Genomic DNA, 26885 nt, shown 5'->3' with positions numbered 1-26885 from the left:
GCAGACGCGTAATGCGCAAAAGCGACAGCTGAAGTCTGTATCATTTTAGTACCTTTACTGCCTCCAGCTTTTAAAACAACACTATGGTACGAAATTACCATTATCGTTATTTGTCGAAGAACGCGACTCACAGATTTACCTGGGAAATTATACCATTACTGGTTAGTGCTCAGATCGTCAGTCAGCTTAAAACTCGTAATGACGTAAAATGATCATTCACTCATCCAAACAACTACGTGTATGCGTATGGTTAACATGGTAAATTATACGAACAACAAAGAAGCAAGAACTAGGATTAACTTAGCGAAGCAATGTACTGGTGTAAATGATGGACCCAGCGCCACACTCATACGTAATCTTTTATAGACTTAAGGCATCAGTTGCTTTGCATAAATTGTGAATCACATAAAGCGCCAACACCTCTTTTGCCATTATATCGGAGAACCTTACGAAGTCATCGTTAACAATTTCGGCATTTCGAAATGGAACAACAAAGAGACGATATGTTTCGAGGTTGTTCAACGTTTCATTGGAATCAAATAGGATTAATTTCAATCTTTTTCAAAACGAAAACATGTGTTAGCATTAATAGTTTCTGAAGGGATTACGACAATATCTTAACATTTTCAAGTATGTATTCGGATTTAGCTAATATTATTTTGTTGACGAATCTAGCACTTGTTTAATGCCAAAACAGTAAGAATCAGGACTTGCTAAGATTCAGAATTTCCTGCTTCAACAATATTGTGTGTCATCATATTATTACGTTTACCCAATGAATCATGGTCCTTGACGAGATGGGGTGCGAACTTCTTCGGTAAAAATTTCCGCACCGTATGTGGTACCACCTTGGAGGGGTATCTGTAGAGAAGACAGACAAACATGTGGCTTCCGAAGAAGAGGAGCAGCGTGTTTAGTACTTGCAGGGGCAACAAACTAGTTGACAGACTGACCTGGGCTTGTCATGGGCAACAAAGTCTTACTATGGTGGTACTGTAGACGGCTGCTAGCAAAGGAAACTACTGCCGTTATCTTTTCTCCTGGATATACAGCTCTACTGTGTTGTCAGTAAAGGGTTAGGACACAAAATAAATTGCAGATAATTCAGGAGTACGTGTCATAGTGATTAATAAAGGAGGATTGCGTGCAAGGTACTTTAAAACACTTAGTGAACACATTATCGTAGCCAAAGCAGACACAAAGGTAACATCCTCTACAGCAGCATATGAATGTATGCCGACTAGCTATACAGGTGATGATGATATTGAAAGATAGAATGATGATATAAAAGAAATTAATCAGATAAATGGGACGAAAACTGAATTGTGATAGGGGACCAAAAATGTATATAAGGAAATGGAGGAAAACTAAAAATAGTAGGAGAACATGTACTGACAGAAAGAAGTAAAAAGGGAAAACACATGTTAAAAATTTGTACAGAGGGAAATTTAATAATTGTTAACAGTTGCCGTTCTTATCATGAAAGAAGGTTCTATACGTGCAATACAGATGGAGACAGTGGTGTGTTTCCAGCAGATTACACAATGAAGGCAGAGATTTGGAAAGAAAAGGAAAGACACAGGGATCAGTACAAATTGATATGAAACTAGATTACAAAGTATAAAAATTCGCCAAATGAGGTAAATAAAGGGAAAACAGACGTCTAAAGATGAGATTAAGAGGTGGTCCACATGACAAAGCTAGACGAGCAATACAAGGCTGCAGATGTATTTAAAAGAGAGATGTCACCTATAAGAAAATTTAAGATGTCTTTGGAGAATAATGGAGCAGCTACGTGAAAATGAGGAGCTCAGATGCCAAGACACTACTAAGGAAAGAAAGCTGAAAGGACACTGGAATATAGAGAGGGTCTAAATAGGGAGAAGAAATTTGAAGTTAGTGTTGTAGAACGGGAAGTTGCAGTGAAAGAAGGTGAGACGGGAGATACTGTACAGCCAGAAGATTTTGACAGAGTACTGAGAGACTTATGTCCAAATAAGGCCATTGTACTAGATAACATTCCCTTTGAATTATTGAGATCATTGGGAAAGCGCCAAAAAGCTATTCTATCTGGTATGCAAGATATGATACAGGTGAAGCACCCTAACACTTCAAGAAGAATGTATTAATTCCATTTCCGAAGAAGTCGTGCGTTGACTAGTGAGAATATTACCGAATTATCATTTTAATAAATCATTGGTGCTGAGTACTGATACGAATTATCTACAGAAGTTTTTAAAACTGATAGAAAGCGACGTCATGCAGTTTCGGTTTGGATTCTAGAGAGCTTGAACACGTGAGCCGGTACTGGCCCTAAGACGTGCCTCAGAAGATAGTTCAAAGAAAGGCTGTTATACATTTCAGCACTTGCTGATGCAGAGAAGAACTTTCACAATGTTGATGGAATGCACTTAAAATGTGTTGCTAACAGAGTTAAAATACATGGAGCTAATGTTACCTACAAGCCGTATTGGCACTAGACTGCCATTACAAAAGTGTAAGGGTATGGAAGGGAAACAGTAACTATTAAGAAAGAGATATTGATTTGTAGCCTTTCTCGAATGTTATACAGCCTGTACATTGAGAAAGTCGTAAGAGAACAAAGATAGATTTTGAAAAGAAATTAAAATTTAAGATGCAGGCATAAAACCTTGAGGCTTACCACCGACACTGTTGTTCTTTCAGAGGCAGTAAAGTACTAGGTAGATCAGGTGGACGAAGTCCATTCTATCTCGAAGAGAGCATATAAGATGAATACCAACAAAAGTAAAACAACGTAATAAAACACAGTCGAATTAAATCAGGAAATTACAAGGGCATTAAATTAAGAAATGCGACACTAATAGTAGAAGATGCGTTTTATTATTGGGCAGTAAATTAACTGATGATAGTAAAAGTTCAGACAAACAACAGAAAATGATTTTCCGAAATACTGGAATTTTAACATGGAATATATATTTAATAGCTTGGACGTAATTCCAGGAACCATTCGTCAGGAAATACTGTGCTACAACAGGATGCTGAAGATATCAAGAGACAGACAACTAATGAGGAAATTGAACCGTGGTACTACTCAATTCGTTAGGAAATCAAAAATTACAACCTCACCACAGTTATTTAAAGGAAATAGGAATCCCGGGATCACTAGTGATGGACAAGCTTGTTATTATTTTACAATTTTAATTTGACTCAAAACAGACTCTATTATAAAATTCGAATTCGGATATTTGCCCTCTTGCTGATGCAATATACAAATCTTCACTTTAATTGAATTACAAAACACGAATAAGAATCATATTTTGCGTCCGCAACCAAAATCACAGATAGTAGGCAAGGTGAAATGATCAATCATAGGCCATCGCTCTTGTTTAACCATATCTCAAAAGACTAGTAACACTATACACTTCCAACCCATAGTTACACAGCCCCATAATGCCACAACTTCATTAAAAACAGAAAGATCTTAAGGCTTAAGAAAACTAAACTGCCCAAATAAAGGTCCACAGTGAAACATGCTTATACTAAAAATGCAAAGTGGGCCAAACGAGGTCGCAAAACTGGCACACAGGAAAAATAACAAAATGCACATTCATTGAAGATATTAATGATTAACATCGGTGTTAACTAAGAATGGCTAGTAATAACCAGTAAAATGACTTACAGAAACGCTAATATTAACATAGTGGCCTCACTGAACTAACGGACATAATGAGTCAGAGTGATTCCGAAATTGCAATTAACTTTAGAGAATAGCGCTAAGGCCCACTGCAGTATTTGGAAGCAATAACGTCACGGCCGGCAGGCAATATGAGCATTCACCCCACACGGCTTGTGCACAGGCTCACTAGCAGGCCGTATATATTTGTATATAGTCCGACAGGCCTCACAATGAGCGTCCTGGCAAAAATCGATAACCGCACCAACGCCAGGAAACGAGCAGACTTAACAAATGGCCTACAGCACAAATAGAATGCAATGAAAACAAGCTCAAATCACACCACACTGGAATATATAATAAGCATGTCCCCAAATTCTTATGCAGCAATACTCTAACATTACCCATCTCCCACTAAATTAGCAGGAAACAGAGATCACTTTCAGTTCCAAAAAATGGTTCAAATAGCTCTGAGTACTATGGGACTTAACTTCTGAGGTCATCAGTCCCCTAGAACTTAGAACTACTTAAACCTAACTAACCTAAGGACATCACACACATCCATGCCCGAGGCAGGATTCGAACCTGCGACCGTAGAGGTCGCGCGGTTCCAGACTGAAGCGCGTAGAACCGCTCGGCCACACCGGCCGGCCTCAGTTCCCTTAAGGCACTTTCAACATTAAATAAACATACCAAATCCTGCCGTGACAAATGATTAAACCATTAACTCTACGGCTGCCTGGTGCGTACACAACCGCAACCAGTCCCAAAGCTGTCAATATGTCCTAAAACAAGTTAAAATTTGCATGGAAACCACTTAAAACATACAGTCCACAGATGATGAGAACATCAGCCTCCTTAAAATAGCCCATGTGGAACCTAGTTCAGAACCCTCTCCGGCAGCTACCCATGCCACAATAAGTTTCAACAATATTCTTAGTTAAACACAGAATAAAAGTCATAGGTAACTTGAAGTCGCCACGGCTCAGAAATACTCAATTCAGTTGGGGAGTAAGGAAGTTGAGGTGCAACTTGACTAAAATAAGGTACCAGTTGATAGAAAACATCCTGAGGCATCAATCACAGCGAATTTGGTAGCGGAAATAAGTCACGGAGTTGAAAATCATAGAGGTAGACCAAGGTTTCGAACTGAGGAGCTACTTTATTGATAAGTAGTGGCTCTAGTCTCGTAAACTGACATAGGGCCGGGAGAGCGGTGTCTTAACCACATGCCCTCTCCATATCGTCATCCAGTGACGTCTGTGGGTTGAGGATGACATGGCGGCCATGTGGTACCAGTGGGCCTTCATGGACTGTTCGGGCGCAGTTTAGCTTCTGTTTTAGACCAAGATTTGACTACAGTAAAAGGGTTCAAATGATTGCAGGTTACAGTAGCTATGCAAAGATGAAGAAGTTTGCACAGAAGTGAGAGAGCTGAATCAACCTGTCTCATACCAAAAACTACAATAGCGCCTCCTTCCAATGTTAATTCTGTTATATACAAATACCGTAGTAGATGCCACATCGTATGGTAAAATTCCCGTTAATTTATTTCCTCTTCTATGAACTCTAACTGCTGTTCATACAGTACATCACATGTAGCCTTAATTTTAATATCCTTCCATTGAACCACATGGCTATGCTCCTGAATTTCCAGGTACACTACATTTCATTTCCAGTTTTACACTTTAAGAAACTTTTACACTTTCCATTGTGATCGAAGGTGGGTTTCGCAGCCGTATGACCAGTTGGAATTACTTCCATACTTCTCCAGAATCCAAACTGGTGCAATATAACTTGCATCTGAAGACGGCGCTGGTGGTCCCGAAATCGATAATGCAATAAAGAAATTAGACACCGTCCTTTGCACCAAGAAGCTAATTGATTTACAATTTTAGAAATTTCTTTCTTGATGTCTCCTCCATACTGAAAAGCAGCAGCGCTCTTCCCTGAGGAAAGCTATCTATGTCTGTACAAACCAGTGTCGTATAGCTGATATAAATTGTAGACTTGCAAAAGCCAGAAAAGCATTCCTATACAAAAATGTGCGTCTTTGAATACCTTTTGTTCATTTGTATGGTCCACTTCACTGATCTGATGGTGATGCAATCAGATAATAAATAAATAACTTAAAGAAAAAGAAAACATGTGTCGCGGTCAAGACAAGTGTATTAGGCTACCAATCAGAACCAGGAAATATCAAGTGCAGCTGAAAACACACCCGTGGCTTTCTGTTCGACCAAAACATTTACTTTAGTTATTGATTTAATCGTAAGCTAGCCCAAAAACTGGATGAGAAAATCTGGTCTGGGAGTATTCTTTTAAAAAATAACATTTCTGAACACAGTGAAAATCCATTTTGTATATTTATTTCGTAAGCTGTCTGCAGTTCCTGCTCTACACGAGCTTTTGTTTTGTAGCTGTTAAAGTGATACAGCTGCTTCTATCTTCTTCACTGGATATGCGGCACAGACAAATTACAGCGAAGGATGGACACTATCTTGTTGTTCCTTCAGTGTATAGTTTTGCTTTCTTCAACCCTTCACGTTTGGCTGTCATTGGATAAAGCTCTGGCTTTTTACACAAAAAAATACACGCTGATCATCATTATTTTTATCGATGATTTGTTAGATGTTTATAATTTTCTTTCATTAAATATAACTACACATTGATCTTGCCAAAAGCTGAGAAGCGATTTTTCTTGGTGTTTTAGTCTCTGGGTCACTCTGCGATGCTCTCTTGGGATCTCTGGGATTCTCTTGTGCACTCTGGGAATCTCTGGGTTACTCTGGGATTTACTCTTGGGATCTCTGGGATTCTCTGGGTACTCAACTATTCTCTATGTACTCTTTGTATTTGTTACTATATTCTTTGTTCTTTATGTATTTCTGATCAATTTAAGGGATGAAATAAATATTATATCATTGTTGGAGAGGATGATAATGTTTCCCAAGTCTGCTACATTCGACACACTTTAAGTGAACAATAAATAACAGTGCACGTAAATGAAAAAAAATAGTAGAAAACATAACAAAGAAAGAAAAAAAACATTCCCATTCGTTACTATACCTATCCTCATCATCGTTATTATCATCGTCATTACTAATTCCGTTATTTACTGCTCATGTACTATGCACAGGGTGGTGCAGGATATGTGTTAACACGTGTCAGCATGTCTAAATAACTTAAGGGAATGCAGCCGGGCGCCCTAGTCGACAACCACCATTATTTCGATAGGTGATCACCTGTCATTTTCAATGCAAAACCGCAGCTGCAAAGCGCTGTAAAAGGAAATATAAAATCTCGGTTTGCAGAGCCATTCCGGAAAGGTAAAACACACAAAGATACACACACACGCAGACACATCCACCCACACACTGTAAACACTATCACCACCACATCAACCAAAGATGACAGAGGTCAGAAGTTATCGAGAGTGAACATTACTGAACAACGCATGAGGTAGCAATACATCTGTCACTCTGTTTTTGACAAGAAAGAGAGCTGGGATACACACAGAATTTAGGCAAAAATAGCTTTATCTGTTTACGAGATTACTTTCTGATTTATACTGCTTCCTTAATAACTCTATCCCCAAAGCTGGACGAGCATGCCAAGACCTTCGTGTTGTTGTATTCCATGTGGTGACTGGTGCTAAGACAATGTTCTGCATTAGCCGATTAGCTAGGTTATTGTAAGCGTGTGTAATGCTTATGATCAATGCACCTGTCCTCCACGGGCCTGATATGCCACAACCGCAAGACATAGAATAGACACCCGCCTTGTACAAAACAAGATCGTCCTTAACGGAACCTAAAAGTACTCTAATCTTGGATGGAGGTCGGAAACCACATTTTACATCATATTTCCGCAGAGCACTAGCAATCATATTTGAAATCCTACCTTCTAAGTGCCTTCCAGTGTATCCATTCCGATGAAAGGTGGTCTGAGACTATCGTGGCACAGGCCACACTTGGAATATAACAACACCAGCCATTGAAAGAGTGTTATTAAGGACGCAGTTGAAACTTAATTAACAGATAACCTTGTAAATAGGAGATTTTTATTGAAATTCTGTGTGTAATCATTCAAGAGCAGAGGAGCAGAGTTATTGATGCCGCACACGTTGTACAATAATTTTCACTTTCGATAACTTCTGGCGTCGGTCATCTTTGATTGGTGTGGTGTCGCTAGCGCTTACAGTGTGTATGTGTGTGTGTGTGTGTGTGTGTGTGTGCTATTTTCTGAACTGCTCTGCAAACTGAGGTTTTGCATTTCCTTGAAAAGAGCTTTTCAGCTGCATTTTTGACTTGAAAATTACAGAGTGGTCTCTTGTCGAAATCTCGGCACTGTCGATGACGTCACCCGGTTGCATCCCCGTAAATTATTTTAAGTTGCATGCGCCGGGAGACACTCAGGTCTGATTATCTACTGTGGTTAAATAGTATACTTCAAATGATTCTTCTGGTCTCTACATATATGTCTCTATTCACATATCCGAACGGAAGGACCAACAATGGAAAGGCGTTTGTTGATCGTAAATACATTTATGCGAATTGTGGATGTATCGTTGTGGTGAAACGCGCATTCAAAAGTACACTTAGCCCAACAGGAGCACCATCCGTAATGACAATATCTCGGTGAGATTACAGTACAGAACAAAATTAAAAACCTGATGGCAATATTGAGCGTCCTCCGATACAGATTTTGTACAAACTGTTCCCTTTTTTAACAGGGTGATGAAATCTTTTGAAAAGAGTGTATCTGTACATGATTCCAAAAGGTACTAGTCAGGTCGACCAGCCTTAGCTGTATTACGGGAAAAAGTGGAACGAGTGCGATCCTTATTCTGCGAGAAGCCCACTACGTCAGCAATATATGCATATGCATATGGATGTGACTTGACAGGCAGCAATTTAAAAATAAAATTTCTTTTAATCACTCTTGGTTACACCCTTCGCGGTGTGTACAGTTTAGTTGTAAGATTTCCGCTTTACGTTTTTTGAATATAGCTAAGCCTGTCCCAATAATGAAAATAATCGTGGTGACTTATCAGGAAATAGGTATAGATCGAAATGCAGAGAAATAATGTTAATGAAAGGACGCAAATTGACGAGGCTGGAGAGACCACACCAGTAAGTTCCTTAATAGGTAAAAAGAGTAACAGTCCGTGCAAATGAAAACCAGAAGCGACACGAACAATTAACACTCCCCACTATAGTTGGGAACATTTACTCCTTTCCCAACGTTCCGACATGTTTTCTTTCCGCTTCGAGCGAGGATGAGGAATACTGCGTCGATCAGAAGAATGGAAACGCCAACAACAACACAGGATGCCACTCGGCAAATGGTCGGATTCGCTCGCGTCATTCGCGAGTGGCGTGCGGGATTTGCAGCATGTCAACTGGCGGTGACGTCACACAGCAGGCACTAGGCGCCTGCCCCCACAACCCCTCCCACTCAGCAGACTTTCTTCCGTAGGGGCCGTGCTGCAGAAAACATCCACTGGAGACACGGTTTTGTCGCCGAGAAATTGGCTTCCTTCGGGAGCACAGCAGCCCTACAGCACGATTCTCGCCGACGAAATGTTGGCAACTTTTCCGAGAAAAAGAAGAGAGTGATGTGCCCACAGTAGCCATTGACCAAATAACCTCCCTTGTGCAGAAAAACCGCTTGATAACCGCTGTCGACATTAAACCCTTCACCATATAAGTGAATCTAGGAGGCACTATCAAGTTACTAAGAATAAGAAATGGTAACAGTATTGTTCATAAATACTCTGGAGCAATGCTTGGCAAGTTAAAAGCCACTGTAAGAACAAGAAACATAAATATGTAAGTGAAACAAAAACTGTTTCCGTATTGTCTGTGACATAATGACGTATACAACTCCGAATAGTTTATGCTGCGACAATGACACCAAGTTGTTCTGCCGCTGAATACTCTTCCAGAGTCCGATATAGCACATCTCATGTCAGCCTGTGATGAAATCCATAGACACGTTACTTAAAGGCCTCTCGTACGTATAGTTGGCGCAGTGGTTAGCACACTGGACTCGCATTCGGGAGGACGACGGTTCAATCCCGTCTCCGGCCATCCTGATTTAGGTTTTCCGTGATTTCCCTAAATCGCTTCAGGCAAATGCCGGGATGGTTCCTTTGAAAGGGCACGGCCGATTTCCTTCCCCATCCTTCCCTCACCCGAGCTTGCGCTCCGTCTCTAATGCCCTCGTTGTCGACGGGACGTTAAACACTAACCACCACCACCTCGTACGTATATGACTCATCGCCTCCTCAAAATATTGGAGCCCTTTTCACACAAAGAGATCACGGCCGATATTAGCACACTTAACATACAGTAGAAATACATCCACTCACTGTTTGATTGTATTTATATAAAGAGATGGCTCCTTAAGAAGGCACAGAAATGCTACTGTAACCAAAACACGAAATTTACTCTGCACTTTGTATTGAACGCCACAAATAATTTTTGTCTAAAAGTAAACTAAAAAGAAGTATCAATCAAGTCCAAAGTGTCATTAATCAGCCTGCCTGCCGTTTTTGTAACTTCGTTTGTCACGAAAATACGAACAGCACCACGTTTTCTTGAAATTACACTATATCTTTTGTTATACAGTAACCCACTTCCTGTTCAGAAACCCTGTCGCTGTGTTCCTATCACGTGATCATCATTTATTAAAACACAAGAAAATTGCCATTGAGTCTACCTGCAATAGCACACAATGCAACTACGCAGGTAGCGTAATTCGTCGTCTTGCTGGAGTTGAGAACATACTAATGGAAACGCAAAGACAATGCATAGCAGCCATTCAGTCAACCAAAGATGCCTGTTAGTATGATGTAACCAACAAGTAGATGGTAGGAATACTCTCATCTGAGTGGGCAAAATAAGTGGAACTTAATAACCGACGTCCATTCTTCTTTTAAACGATAGACTTCATCGGCTCTGATGTGTTTATTTGTGCCTCCAGAAACTACATCTCGCATTGACGCCCGACTGTCCCTTCAACAACGAGATGATAGAACCCGAAGGGACACTATATTTACGAGGGCTGTTCGGAAAGTAAGGAACGATGATCGTGAATCCACAGTGAAAATCCGACGAAGTTTTGCACAGACGTGTTAGACAGTGTCTCTAGCGTGCCCGTAGTCAGCGTTATGTCGCTCGTCTCAGTTTGCAGCGTACCCTGAGCGCGTAAAGAGGCCTAGAAAATAGTTTCTCCCGACGAGTGTGGGTGACAGCCGTGAGATTTCTCCTGATTTCCTGCAACCCCACATAACGTAACTGTGATGCATTTCCGTCTTCATAACCGTTCTCGGTCACACTCTGCAGGTGCAATGAAGACGGTCCTGCTTTGTTTTGGATGGGACGTGTTGTTCACTCACTGTGGAGTCCGGACTTGTCTCCCTATCATTTTTAATTCTGCTCAGATAAATCTCAGGCTTCGAATACAACATTTTGACAAAGACAACGAGCTGCAATCCAGCGTATAAAATTGTCAGGAAGCACTTCTGTGATGACGATATTTGGTAGTGGAGAGTTAAAGTCAGAGAGGCGAGAATGCACATTAGCTGGATCGTGCAGCTAAATGTCACAAATAAAACGGTTTTGATTTTCACTGCGGCTTCCATTTCGCAACCGGTCGTCCCTTACTTTCCGAGTAGCCCTCGTATACAAGTCACAATGGTTCAAATGGCTCTAAGCACTATGGGGCTTAACATCTGAGGTCATCAGTCCCCTAGACTTAGAACTACTTAAACCTAACTAACCTAAGGACATCACACACTTTCATACCCGAGGTAGGATCCGAAACTGCGACCGCAGCAGCGGCGCGGTTCCGGACTGAAGCGCCTAGAACCTCTAGACCACAGAGACTGGCTATATAGGTCATTAACTAAGCTACTACAATTATTCCTTATACCAGCTTGATGGTTTCTGCAAACAGTTCGGACTGAGCTAATCAGCAACACGTTATCAGGACTCAACTCTGCTCGGGAATCAATATCAATATGTCGACGAGTGAACAGGCCCTTCAACTGTATCACTAATCTATTTATATGGACTCCGCCACTTGATCACGGAAATATATATCCTGGACCCTCTGTCCCTCTGTTTTGATCCCTCCGTTTCGGTAAAAGCGTGATATCCGAGTTGTACCCTCTGATGCAATGTCAATGTGGCATTTGATTTTGACCCTACTGCCGCAGAATCAGAATGATTGGCCACTATACCTCTATAACACTGTGGTCCTGGAGGTGACTTCGTTGAAGGTGTTTCGTTGCGATATTTGTATCGAACCCTTTGTTATTTTCTTGAGTCGTCTGTTTTTGGACTGATCTTATGCGTCCTGCCAAGCTTTCTTCTCCTCTGCCAAACTTTGCATCACAAAGTAACAATTACAACCTATGACATTAGTTATTTGCTAGAAGTAATTCATTTCCTGTCTTTTACATTTTTTACCCACTACAGCGTCGAGTACCATCTTAACAGATGTCCTACCATTAGGTCATTTCTTATTGTTAGTGTTTTCTAGATATTCCTTTCCTCACCTATTTTGTGGATAACTCCTCATTACATAACTTAGCAGTCCACATAAATTTTTGACATTCTTCTGTATCATCACTTCCCAGATATTAAGATCTACTGCGCTTTTCCCACAGTCCGTGTTTCACTACAGTACAATGCTGTGCTCACAGAGTACATTCTTAGAAATTACTTCCCCAATTTAAGGACTATGTTTGACACCACCAATTCTGTTGGCCTGAAATGTCCTTTTTGCTAGCGATAGTCTGCTTCTCATCTCCTCCCTTCTAACGTACCTAGAACAACTAAAGGCGATCTTCGTCTGTGAAAATGGACTCGATAAGCAATCTGAGCTATCAGTAAGCGGAATTTAACCCTCGTAACACTGTGTACGTGTTGTATGAGTGTCACTTTCACTGTCATTTAAGCCCTCAGCAGATCGTTACATGAAAAACTTAAAACTAATCTTGGGATAAGCTGTCTGACTGCGTATTTGACTACGAAAAACTACAGGAACAAATGAACCTGTAACAATGAATACCTAAGCTATCGGACTGCGTATTTGAATAAGAATTTACAAGTGATACAGAATCTGACATGTGCAACGGAATTTACTGGATTAGAGTACAAGACATGTTGCGGCGTGTCAGTGTCTCTTTTTTGGCCCGAAGTTTTGCACTCGCCTCTTTAGATGACTGCCTTTTCCTAGTGGTTTACATTAATTCGCAGAAGCACGCAGCATCAGCGGCTAAAGCTTAGTATTACTAAGATTGAATTTATTAAAAAGGAGTTTTCTTGGGTCCTGTTAGCTACCAAATAACTTGTAAGAAAGAATTTCGTAAATTAAGTCTATTTAAGAATTTCAGGAATCATCATGACCAATAATAGTTTGAGAAGTATTAATAATGGCGTAATGCCTGACAATGACCTTATCAGTATCAGTAATAGCAGAGTGCCAGATTACAAAATTATTTTAATTTCAAAGTTACATTAATATTTAATAACACATTAAGAATTAGATGTGGAGGATAAGTATAATTATTTGGAAGATAAGGCGGCTTCTTTAACAAGCAAAACATGAGATTATTGCGGACTCGGACTAACAATCGCGAGCCTAACTCTGCAATTGCGGTTTACGCTATGCTTGCGAATTTTACCTTGAATTCCATCTTTAAGGGTAGTTACGCCATCTAAATCCCTCCTGGCCATATCAAAGAAATCAAGCCTTCAGTGTGGTGCAGCGTGACACGTCTTCTGTCTGCAAGCTCTCGACCAAACTACGGAAATTTTACTCTCGCAGACATCTCGTTTCACAACAATGCTTAGAATCGCGCTACGATGTTTCGTCCTCAGATTGTTACTATCGTTGTCTGAGTGCTTATTTATTTCCGTAGAGAATCGCAGAATCTTACACAATGCAAAGAATCGCCTTAAGTTGGCTATATTATTTTCTTCACTCAGTGTAATATTTAATCAATGTAATGGAGAGTTCTAGCACACTCACACACAATTTCAATTGCTTTCTTCAAACTTTATTTCCATCGTTGCTTCTTAGAGGTGTAGACTGAAACGTAGTGGTAAAAGACTGCATGCCTGTGTTATATCCTTTTTACACGCAATTCGTTCTTGACATCCGACTCTTATGGTTCGTCTTGCTTCCTGAACATACTGTATATTACCCATCTTTCAGTATAGCTTTCCACTATTTATCGAACATCTTGCAGCAGTTTGCATTGCTCATCGCTTTAACCAGATCAACTAACTCTATGAACGTATCATGTTTTTTCTTCAGTCTTGCTTCCATCATAACAGCAAATCAGAGCTGCTTCTCTAGTGCCCTTGTCTTTGCCAATCTGATCGCCATTTAACAATGATCTGCAGCGAGCCAGGTTAACAGGAATACATGGAAAGGCTAGGCCCCACGTTATGACATCACTCATTATTGTTTAAGCTATTCACAGTTATTAAACATTTTAAAGAAGCTACAATAGTAAAAGGCAAAATTTTGTACATGGCTGCACGTTCAGAGACCGTGAATAGTTACAATTAAAAGAAAACAGCCCTCGGTCACTAATTTTTAACGAATTAACCGGGTCTGTCACACTCATTGAGATGAGTACCCCCGTTTCCTACGTTACGAGTGCGAACAGCCCAACGTCTTACATTACTGGTGTCGATATAATCACTGCACCTTTTAAAAATATGTTCGTGGTTGAATGAAATCTTTTTGTGGAGGATGAAATCTTTTTGTATAAATAATAAGCAACCAATTTGCTGCCAAGTGTAATGCTTGTTAAAATCCCTTTACCATGGTTTCATCGTTCATAACAACCTCTACTTCAGAAGGAAATATTGACAGGTGGGTTACATTTTGTAGCAGAGGTGTGTTAGAATTCAGTAGCTATTAATTGGTGAGGAAATACCAAATGACTACAACCATGTCATGCATGTTTTAATTATTAGGTAAATGAAATTTGGTATCTGACTGATGCCTGTCGGCTATATTTTAATGTACCTTGGCTACAAGATGTAACCCAGTTGTCAATACCTCTTTTTGAAGAAGACGTCTTTTCTTCAGACTTGTTCTTAAGTATTAACCTTTTAAACAGTTCACGTCTCTTCATTTTGGCGTTCATCTGAAGGGGTTTTCCACCTAAATTTGTCCTGAAATTGTTCGGTACTTCAGTACAGTTAATGAGCAAGTTTTAAATTAAGGCACGAGAAAAACTGGTGTACATAGAACTAATGATAACGGGATCCCCCTGTAATTTATTGTTGTGTGTTTCAGGTACTTCTGCTGAATTGGTTTTATCTGAATATTGTTTTTTAGCTTTGAATTGCTGTCAGTCTCTTATTATAAATTTATTTGAAGATTGCTACGTGTATTATTTAGACAACAGTGGGAATTTTAAATTTTTTATCACAAATAATTATCGAGCTTGAGATGAAACTTTTAATTGATGTTTTGATTGCTTTGAGCTCCCATTTAAGACCACTGTTTCACCGGTATTTTACCAGTGGTACTGGATCAGTTTAAATATTATCAGCCTTGTAATAGCTACCCTTTAAAACAAGAAAAAAAATTGGTAGGACAATATGATTCTTTAATATCTGCTGAGTAAAAATGGTTTGTTAGTAAATTTGTTTTAAAGGATGTCCTAATTAATGTTACCCCAGCACCACTTCTTCATAGCTCGTACCATTCCTATGGCAGCAGACTATGCTGGGCCCGAAACCCAAAGGTATGGTAGGAGCTATGATGGAGCGGTAAGATGCTAGACTGATAATAATTCAGATATTATTTAAAACAAATTTATGAACAAACCATGCATATTCAACACTTATTAAAAATCGTATTGTCCTACCCTTTCTATTTTTCTTTTTCTTTTAGAGGGTAGCTATAACAAGGCTTTCTTATAATTGATAATACCCACACTGATCCAGTACGAACGGTAAAATAATGGTGATCCAGTACCAAGGGTAAAATACTGGTCATACAGCAGTGTCAAATTTGAACCCAAAGCAATTAAAACATCAATTAAAAGTTTCAACTGGAGCTGGATAACTAGTAATCATTAAACAAATTTATAAAAACGAACTGATAGTAGTTCAAATCTAAAAACCATGTTGATATAAACCCATTTTAGCAAAAGCGCTAGAAATACACAACAACAAATTACAGTTTAGTACACATCAGTTATTCACATGCCACAATTTAAAATTTGCTCATTTACTGTGGAGGGCTACCGAACAATTTCAAAACAAATTTAGGTGCAAAACCCCTTCAGATGAAATAGGAACTGTTAAATTACTAAAGATAATTACTTATTCCGAGAACAAATCTGCAGAATTAAAATACATCTGCTGTTACCTATGTGGCTATGAAGGGCCGTAATCTTAGTATCTTGTTTTATTTCAGACATCAGTCTTGCACATATTGCATACATCATTAAATTGGAGCGATAATATCTCAAACGTAAATCGGTTACCACTGGTCCCACACATGCAGACAAGATAATGGGCTCCACCGGGAACAAATCAATGACAGCCGTGTAACATGAACGCTGGCCAGTCACGAAATAGTGGGAATATTCGCGCCCCACAAGGGCAGACTCAATTACACTTTTGCAAGACGTTGAACTAAATCATACAGATGGGCAGGTACACAATAATAAAGTTACTCGGCTTCACATGCAGTTATCCAGTATCCGTGTGTAAATGCAACCAGGGCGCAGCGAGAGTACAGTGACGGCTGTACGGACTGCCACCCATTACTTTACCGCCGATCTCCTTCTGGTAACACCAGTATTGTGCGGTCGAAGTCCTCTTCCAGGGAAAAGGGGAGCTCCAGCCAAACTACAGCTTTCCAAACAGGCACTCTCAGCTACAACCAAGCTGCGGTATCACTCCAGGTGCGGCCAAGTCGTTTTCCACCACATACACCGGCTGCTCACAGCACAGGGTCCCACTAACCACCTTCCTTGTGTTGATGCTAACTGAGGACCCCTTTGGTGCCCGAGCCACACCGCCTCGCGTACTTCATTCGCTTCTCTGTAATGAGTTCTACAAGACTAGCGATTGCACCAGAGGGACAGAAAGTTGAACAATACGAAAACTTTTTCGGAAGATTTCGATGCATGCCAAAATTTCGACATAGTTACATTACACGCCTCCATGTTACAGGCTAGAATTCGGAGCCCACTAGCGGCAAAAAGTTACAAGTTGCGTCAGCGTAAAAGAAAAGTCGACCGAGTAACGTGCATGAAATTTAATACCTGAAACGCTATTTGAGAACAGAACACAAAATTCGCTGGCATGACTCTTCAGAACACCCCCGTAACAGTATTTCCTATCTCCTAAAACTGGCCCTGCATTGTAAATGATGTGATAATAAGACTATTGAAACATACTGCTGCGTATCCCCAGCCCGAAACCTAATCCTCCTGAATACCACACTACACAATTTCCGAGCTATGATTTTTTTTATATGCGCTACGGTCGCAGGTTCGAATCCTGCCTCGGGCATGGATGTTTGTGATGTCCTTAGGTTAGTTAGGTTTAACTGGTTCTAAGTTCTAGGGGACTAATGACCTCAGCAGTTGAGTCCCATAGTGCTCAGAGCCATTTGAACCATTTGAACCATTTTTTATATGATTTTCTATATGGTCTGATGGGCCCAGCCTCGACGTCCTCTCCAGAGCTAACCGTTTCACCTCAGAGTAACACTTGTCAACTACGTCTTAAAGTATTTGCTGGATGTATCCCAATCTCTGCTTTACTCTGCACCTTTACCCCTAGAACTGCCTCCACAACCATAGAAGCTATACCCTGATATTTTAGAAGACGACCTACCATCCTGTCCCTTCTTTTAAGTGAGTGTTTTCCACATTCTCTTTTCCTCACCGATCCTACGCAGAACTCTCTCACTGCTTATCATTCCACCTAAATATCAGCATTCTTCTGTGTCACTACATCTCAAGTGCTTCGATTTTTTTCCGGTTTTCCCACAGTCCATGTCTCAGTACCATACAACGCTGTGCTCCAAACGTATGGGACCGAAGATCCCGCTGTTTGGTCCACTCCCACAAATCAACCAATCAACCAATCCAAACGTACATTCTCAGGCATTTGTTCCTTACATTAAGCCCCATTTTTTATCCTAGTAGACTTCTCTTGGACAGGTATGCCCTTTTTGTCTTAGTCAGCTTTTTTTTTACCATCCTTGCTCCTTCCGTCGTGGGTTAATTTGCCACCTAGGTAGTAGAATACCTTACCTTCGCTCTGAGCACTTTGGGACTTAACATCTGAGGTCATCAGTCCCCTAAAACGTAGAACTATATGAACCTAACTAACCTGAGGACATCACACACATCCATGCCCGAGGCAGGATTCGAACCTGCGACCGTAGTTCCGGACTGAAGCGCTTAGAACCGCTCGGCCACAGCGGCCGGCTCCTTATCTTGATTGACTCTTTGATCACCAGCTTTGATGTTAAGTTCCTCGCTGTTCTCATTTATGCAAATTTCCGTCGCTATCGTCTCTCTACGATTTACTCTCAGTCCATATTTTCTACATTTTAGACTTTTCATTATATTCAATAGCTCGTCTAATTCTTTTTCAGTTTCACTAACGATAGCACACTGATATCCTTTCACCTTCAAATTTAATCTCACTATTGAAGTTTTCTCTTACCATTTCTCCTTTGAGATATAGATGAACACTAGGGGAGAAACACTACATCCATGTGCACTTCCTTCTTGATCTTCCACTCTTACTGTTCCCTCTTGGCTCTTGTAGATATTGTGTATAATCTGTATAGCTTGCCTAAATTTCTCTAGGAATTTCAAACATCTTGCACTATTTGACACAGTCGAATTGTTTTTTCAGGCCCACAAATCCTACGAACCTGTCTTGATGTTTCATCATTCTTGCTTCCATTATCAATCACAACGTCAGAAGGACCTCTCTGATGCCTTTAACTTATCAGATTATCATCTAACAGATCCTGAATTTTCTTTTTCTGTATACTAAACTCCTCTCTTGTTTGAAATGATAGCTGAATTTTATGGACGCCCTGTATAACATTACTCCGCCTGCAGTTGCCTTCACAGCGGGTGGAGCAGACAGTACGAGTCGACGACCGCAGTCCTCTGGTACGCCGCCGCCCCCGGACGCAGCGACTAACTTCTCCAGTATTGTTCCCTCGCCCGGCTTCCAGGGGTGCTCGGCGAGCAGTGTGCACAGTGCACGGCGGCGGGCTGCCTATGTGATCAGCTCTAGGCGCCGCCCGCCGGTGCACGGTAATCCGTATTAAGAGGCGCCCAACTCGGCGTGTAGCGGCGGGATTCCCGCGATGCATATTCATGGCCGTTTAAGTGTGATTCCAACCCGCGGTGCTAAAACCGCGTCGCCCTGTCCTGTCGCAGTCTGTTCCGTTCCAGCGGCCCTGCTTTACCGAAACGTGAGAACGCCGATTGGCCTGCGAGGCGTATTCACAAGCAGCGCAGCTCCTAGTGATAGCTGCTGTGTGCTTTCCTGACCAAAGTAAGCCTGTTGGTAAACTTCTACGGGCGTGTACGCTCGCGTACTTTCGTAAGCGTCTATCTCTGTCTCTCTCACTCTCCCTCTTTGGATGTGTGTGTGTGAGTGTGTGTGTCTGTGTGCGTGTCTGTGTGTGCGTGTGTGTGTATGTGTGTTTGGAGGGAATGACTGTATGTGAACTAGGGATCATGCGCCTGAGTAGAGGAGATAAAATATAAAAATAAGGCATTCGTTACTGATGGTCGCGCCTCGTGTTTTTATGCTTGTTTATTTATTCCGGTGCTCCATTTGGCAGGTACGACAAATCAAATTCGGTTTAGCTTTTTTGTAGCTCCCATACTTCCTTTATCCTTCGAAAATGCCGTTCCTTTTCTTCCTCGGCGCAGTGCCTACCATTTCAAGATTTTTTCCTTTGACAAAATGCTGCCATTTCTGTTGATTCTCTAAATCGAATTCGAATAGAGCTCTTTCTTTGATATTTATTTCATTCTGGATTACTGTTATTTTTAGGTCACAGTATTTTCCTTACATTTCTTCTTTCAACGTTTTCCAGTTTTCAACATTCCCATATCTCGTTACTTACATGTTTTTGCTGCATGCAGGGTTTCAGGTCTTACCAATATCTCATAGTATCTTACTTCAGCGTTCCACAACCAAAATTTTTTGTTGTATACTGTTTTAATTGTTTTACGTATGAAATTTACTTCCACTTAGTTCCCCCAATGTTGAGTAGCATATCGGGCAACAGGTTCCTCCAACGAAACTCGTTCACCTGCCTGTTTTCAGCTTCTTTTCGGTTCAAGTTCATGTATTCAAGAACCTTTGCAGCAGTTCGTTTCCAGTTGTTACGTGTTGTTGCTCTACTTTCGGTTCTAGGCGCTTCAGTCCGGAACCGGGCGACTGCTACGGTCGCGGGTTCGAATCCTGCCTCGGACATGGATGCGTGTGTTGCCCTTAGGTTTGGTTAAAGTAGTTCTAAGTTCTAGGGGACTGATGTCCTCAGCAGCTAAGTCCCATAGTCCTAAGAGCCATTTGAACCAATTTTAACTTAATTTGTGTGCAGAGTTTGTTGACGTTTTGGACGTTTTGCATCCATATATGATGATAGAGGTATGCAACTGAAGCTTTCTGGACAATAGTCATGTGGATTCGCAGGCGGCTGAAACCTTCCCAGTTCGGCCGGTGAAGTCTGAATCTTCTGTTGGACTCTAGTTTGAGTACATACATTTCTACTTTTTAGGAACATTCTATCCGTCTTATCACAATTTATTTTTAACTTGCAGAACTGCCAATTCCATTCCGCAAGGTAATCATTAGTTGTAAAATTTGTGGAGTTCCTACTAGGACAAAGACTCACGTCTGTAAACCTCATCCCAATGTGTGCCCTTGATGTACTTTTTCTTAGTTTTTCTCATTACGAAATTTACGACTAATTTCAAAAGAGCGGTAAGCAGTCCTTTATAGGCTTAAAAAATTGACCTTTGATTCTCCATATACATAGTCAAAACCTTTTTTGAAAGCAACGGAGTTCAGATACGGTGGACAGTTTGATGCTGTGCACTGTTCTATTACGTTATGCGCAACATGCATTTGTTCAGAGCAGGACCTCCCACTTCTTCGTTTCTCTTCAACATTAATTTGTTTGTCAGTATCAGAACAACAAAATAAATTATCATGTAAAAACATTCACATACACGATATCCTAGCTTCCCCGATTTTACTTTCTATTTCCTTACAGTTTTATTTTATTATGGCTTATTGCTTCCATATCTCAATTGTACAGTACGGCTAATTATTACGACTTTACTTTATACTACGAAAGCTATCTGATACGGATATGTTGTTTAGAAGTTCTCTTTGGTCAGGTTTTCTTTATTGCGTCATTTTGGAATTTAAGAGAAACTTGGCCTTTCTAGAATGCTCTGGATAGGTACGTGAAGTCTTTGAGAGGACATTTGCATTTCACTTCAACTGCAAGCTGCTAACCAGAGTATACTGATGACATCCCCACAACTAAGTAGCATCACAGTTCCACGTAATTAAATGCTTCATGGGGAACATTCGCAATTTTGTTCTTCTCCGTTTCATTTGAATTCGTCGTTAAATTCATCTTTACAATTCTAATGGCTTAAAGATCACATTTAACACCTAATAAATATTAGAGATACAGCACGCATGAGATGTAAAACAAACCAGACCTCGGATGATCAATCGCCTGCAGGTAGCTATGCAACAGAATTAGTCTGTGAGAAATGGAAAATTCAGGTATGCTCACTCGTTAACTGAGGAAGTTCGCAGGTCTCCGCCTCCGTGAAAAATCTACGAGGTCAAGGAACAGCCAAAGCTCAATCTACGTCAGAAACACATCTTGCTATTGAGAGTTTGAATCAGTATTTCACTACTCTGCCGTCTTCACATGGACAACACGCAAGGTCGTAAACGATCGATTCCCCTAAAGAATCAGAGACTGTTACAAACAAAATATTTTCTTCTGATCCGCGCAACCTTTAAAATACTCAGGAATTCAATTTCACGAACTCTATCTGTCCCTGCGAACCACGATGATATTACTGTGTAAACGATTAATTTACTGGTGGCTCCAGTACCACCCAAAATAAAGAACATTTATAACCATTCTCCTACCTCCACCATCTTTCTAACAGTCTGGAAGCAGGAAAAAACCGTTACACATGAATGAATCTGCCAAAGAACCTCCAATTACGAAACAAATTGCATTCTACTCGGATTATGCAATGCCTTACAATGCCAGTTCACGATTACCAATGACATAACTTTAAATACACTTTTTGGCGAATACCATTAGGTGTCGCCAAAATCGCAGCACGACAACTACTCTTGTAGAAGTGGCTGACGATTCTAAATAAGCTACGGACAAGCAAGAAGCGACTATGTGCTATCTGGATACCAGAAAAGCATTCGACACTGTCGCCTATGACATTCTGCTTGCTTAATTCACAAGACAAACTTCTTTCCGAGTGCTATACAACGGTTCCACACATATTTTACGTTCCGCCAACGGTGTGTATAGATTGGGATAAGTAAATCACACTAGATAGATATGGTATCAGGGATCACACAAGTTTCAGAGCTGCGTCCATTACTGTCCTTATTATTTGTTAGTGATATGGCGACTGTTTTTCCCCGTTCAAAATATCGCTTATACGCTGAAGACCTTCAGTTATATCGACGTGTAAGGCCAACGAATAAATGCACAGCTAATCAGCAGATAATGTTGACCTACTCATGAAAGTGGACGTAGAACACAGGTCTGAAAGTTAACCCATCTTACAAAAGACTTATTACTACGCACTTCAGAGAGTCTCTTCCTCACTTAATCCTAAACATTACAGAATTTAATTTCCTCCTTCGGCAAATTTATTGGGGATAATTGTGGACCATCACTTACAAGACAAGCATCACAGTATCACTGCACTCTTCACGGAAGCATGGAAAGAAATATAACAGAAAACTTCAGAACAAAACTCGTAGGAACACTAACACCACCTTTACTTGATTATGTTGTTCCTATTCTTCAAGTATTTTCGTATGAGAATTCACACCAGGTGGGACTGAAGTTTGATGTTTACGATCAATACTTTTATGATGTGCGCTATTTAGACAGTATTACTCGAAACTACGAGCAATAATCATGGCTACGTGTAAATAAGCGTTCAACCCATCATACCCAGTGTTTGCTGTATCATCTTCTAGATCATAGCCTTCCCTCTAATTTATCTTCAACTGTTACACCACCATGTGAAAAACGAAGATGAAACACCCATTTTCAACTAATTAAAATGCGCCCCATAACATAACCTTCTTCTAAAAACAATATTCTCAAGCAGAAGCCCGATTTTAGAATGATCGTCCTCAAAATATCAGCGGAATTAGATTGTTTTCACACTTCAAAAGACAGATGATGGTCCGCCATCTGTCGTAATAGGATTCTCTTCAGTATTCTTGTCTGCAGTTCATTCTTATCAAAACTCTTCCCCGCTGCTTTCCTCTCCTCCTGTCACAAAGTAGTCGATTGAATGTCTATTCCTTCTTAACACTTATTATCATCATTTTCAATCATCTCCCTTTTCATTATCTCTTCAATCTATGATGGTACTAAACACACATCAAATGTTCTAAACAAATCAGTATTACTCTTAATCTTTATGCACCTATTATTATTATTATTATTATTATTAATCATAAACGCAAGATATTATTATCCGCTATCACTATTTTTGTTGATAATAACAATCGTTCTCGGTGTAACTTACAACATATCTATATATAATGAACTAGAAGTGTGGACAGGAACTGCTGTGTGCAGTGGTGAGTGTCTATCGGCAAAATTCTGAAATATTACAATTGAAGACTCTGTCAATAAAGTTCTGAATTAAGTTACAGAAGACGGTTGATATTAGTGTCCAAGCTAACTGGCTCACTTTTAAAGATTTTAATTTCTTTGTGTTTACTTTGCAGCGTTACCGAAAGGAGTGCTTCAATTAAAAAGGCCATGCTATTTACACAGCTGTCTGTTTCGTATCTGGTGGCTTTCAACTACAGATAGTGAGGCGGAAAGCAGATGCCCCAAGCGCACGGGTGGGCATATTTGTTGTTAAAGTCTAAAACAAAAGGAATATTCGGCAGAATCGTCTACCACTCAATAAAACTCAGCCCTCCACTCTGAAACACGTTACATGGCTCAATGTTTAGCATTATTACCAGGACGATAGGGGAAAAGGGACGTTAACAGTGCCAGATGTCGAGATATCACTGAGAAGAACACGGAGGTGCTGTGTACTCATGTAAGAAAGCGTTATAGGGATCTGACAAAGGCCTCATTTGGGGTCTCCGTTTGGTCAGCTGGTCGAGTCGTGCAATATTCAGAGTTGTCGGGCCCTCTGATGTGACACTGGAACGATGTTGGACTGAATGGAAAGACGAGGGCAGGCAAACTCTTTGTCAAGTCTTTGAGCGACCACGCCTGGCCACCTACAAGGGAGGATCGCCGTGTTGCGAACCAGGCACATCGTAAACACGTGAAGTCTGTGGCTGCCATCAAAGAACAAGTAATGGACTCCAGGAGCTTTCTGTGCCATCCTGCGCAACCGGTCGTAGTCTAGCAGCTTTTGGACTAAAGAATTACGGTCCCATGCGTGGGATACCTTAAAATCGTAACACGAACGATTGTATTCGGAGTGGTAATTCGATTGGAAAGCATGGACTGTGATGGATGGCGTCGTGTTGTTTTCAGTGATAAATCACGGTTCTGGACTATATCGGACGATTATCGTCGTTGAGAGCTCGGCACCTGTGTGTATATCCCACTCTTCCAGTGTTTAGGAGAGGCACAGGGGTGTTACTCCTGTCGCCGTTGGGTATGACTTCAGGTCACTACTAGTACTCAAAGAGAAAACTCTGAGGGCACAATCACATAACGAGTACAACCTACGATGTTACACGTTACCTTTCTTGTTACAGTATCTTGGCCTCGTTTGTCAACAGGACAATGACGGAGCACATATGTAATTAATGAAATGAAATGACGTCACCTACTGTCACCGATCAGTGAAGCTTCACTTCGTTTTCTCCACTCCTACAATTGAAATATTTTTTAAAAATATATCCCAAACTCACCATGTAATCCGATGAGTCAATGCATCAATAAATAACAACAAAGTTTCGCCTATATTACTACGCCGTGTCCTTAATGTAAGCTGTTATTAGCGTGCTCATGCAGAAATAAATCTTCATGTAGGGAGACTTGTCTAATCTGTTGTAAAAGCAATCTCAAATTCGAAAATATTAATTTATTTATTGTGGCACTGCAGGTATCATCTTCACGTCATCCCCTATGCAGCAACCGAGCCAGGTAGCGCCTGGTTATCACACTGGATGCGGATTCGGACAACGACGGTTCAAAGCCCGCCCCCGGAGATTAAGATTTAGGTGTTCCGTGACATCCCTAAATCGCACCAGGCAAATGTCGAGATGGTTCCTTCGATAGCGGATTACCGATTTCCTTTTCTATTCTTCAGTAATTCGAGCTTTAGCTCCTTATCTAATGACCTCGCTGTCGAAGGTACTTTAAACAATAATCTTCCTTCAGTTTCCTACGTTGTCCTCACCGAATGGGTGCCATAGAATGGCCTGACAATGTTGCTTGGTATTAAAATCGATAGTTAATAGAGGCAGTAAAAATGCTACTGAATACTAAGGCATACAATTTTTTTTGGTTGTATTGGTCGCTGATCCAACCTACAGTATGTCGGGAATGTGTAACCTTTGAGTTGTATTCAAAACTTGTGAAATAATACTACTTTGATAAAACTTTATTTTCAGTGATGCTCATACATAGAGGAAGTGAACTGCCAATCAACTATTACAAATCTGTCATAATATTATTTTTCACTTAGTGATATTAGTGCAAGTACAAATAAGATGAGCTGACCTATAGCTTTATCCGCTTACTACACACGGGTTAGCAATAGCATTAATGTAATTTGAAATGGTAGCTATCTAAAAGGGGCCATGATGGTCCATAGCCAGTTATGGCATTGAAATGAAGGAGTTTAAAAGTATTTCTGGGGTTGTGCTATTCATCGAGAAGAAAATGTGTAAATTATGATTGCGCTTCTATTTTCGAAGATGGTTCGGTTGATTTTAAAGTTGGGCCACAGCCATAATTAATAACGCATTTTTTCCTCGTTGTCTGCCATATTTTTGGTATGTTTGTATTTTTCTTGGAACTATGATTAGCTTATGGGGTTTCTTATAGAACTAGAAGAAAATTTTCATTTAGGGCGAACGGGGTGTGCTTAACGCTGTGAAAGTCCTTAGACAAGCATCTCGACCAGCGCCGAATCTTCAGCTGGAGACCGCTGCATTTGGATTCGAAGTGTTCCAAACGATCGTTAACCTTCCTCAGCAGAAGTACCCTGCTTGGCATCTGCGCAGGTGTTAACTCCCACAAATGGATATATTTCATTGCCTCAATTTAATTCACAAAGACACAGTTTCCAAATCTTGAAACTGACGCCAAACGTACATGAACTTTTCAAGTTCGGTGAGCGAAACTCAGAACGTCGTGTCATCTATGCTACGAAGATGACTCCTTATTGTTCAGATTACTCATTCGTCATAACTTTCCATTGCTGTAAATGTGGCAAGCGCCACTGAGATTGTTGGCTGGTCCTGTATATAATGTATGGCAAAATCTCTAGTTAACGCTGTTCAATTAAGTTTCAGCATATATTTTTCACCTCATTTCTAATACTTTGAGACGGCGAAATCGCGCAACTCTATGAAATTATTAGATTACACCAATGGATAACTTTAATTTGATTTTTTTAAAATAAAAGCTTGTGAGCATCATTTCGTGAATATCATGCCAGTAACACTATCAGAACAATCCTAATTAACTCTTTCAACAGAATAATATTACTATGTAAACCAAGAAGAACTACATTTTCGTCCTTTATATTCAAATTATACCTGTTATTTACTAAATCTGTCATAAAACTTAATTTCCAAACCTGATGGAAAGCTGATAAAAATAGTTGCTTACGACATTGATTGATGGCAGATGTATCGTTTTCATTTCTCGGAGGAATGAATAGTCGTTCTAC

At 40.4% G+C, this 26885-nt stretch overlaps 1 protein-coding gene across 1 annotated transcript in view; it reads left to right on the top strand.

Annotated features, from left to right (window-relative positions):
- Window positions 1-19012, top strand: part of LOC126263454 (trypsin alpha-like) — a 179377-nt gene extending 160365 nt beyond the window's left edge. The window contains exon 2 of the mRNA XM_049960547.1: window positions 18798-19012. Coding sequence (XP_049816504.1) covers window positions 18798-19012 — 215 coding nt within the window. The remainder of the gene's footprint in view (window positions 1-18797) is intronic.
- The last annotated feature ends 7873 nt before the right edge of the window (window positions 19013-26885 follow it).

The sequence above is a fragment of the Schistocerca nitens genome, chromosome 6 (genome assembly GCF_023898315.1).
Source record: "Schistocerca nitens isolate TAMUIC-IGC-003100 chromosome 6, iqSchNite1.1, whole genome shotgun sequence".
Lineage (NCBI taxonomy): Eukaryota > Metazoa > Arthropoda > Insecta > Orthoptera > Acrididae > Schistocerca > Schistocerca nitens.
The sequence above is the reverse complement of the archived record's forward strand: the minus strand, read 5'-3'. Positions and strand labels throughout refer to the sequence as shown.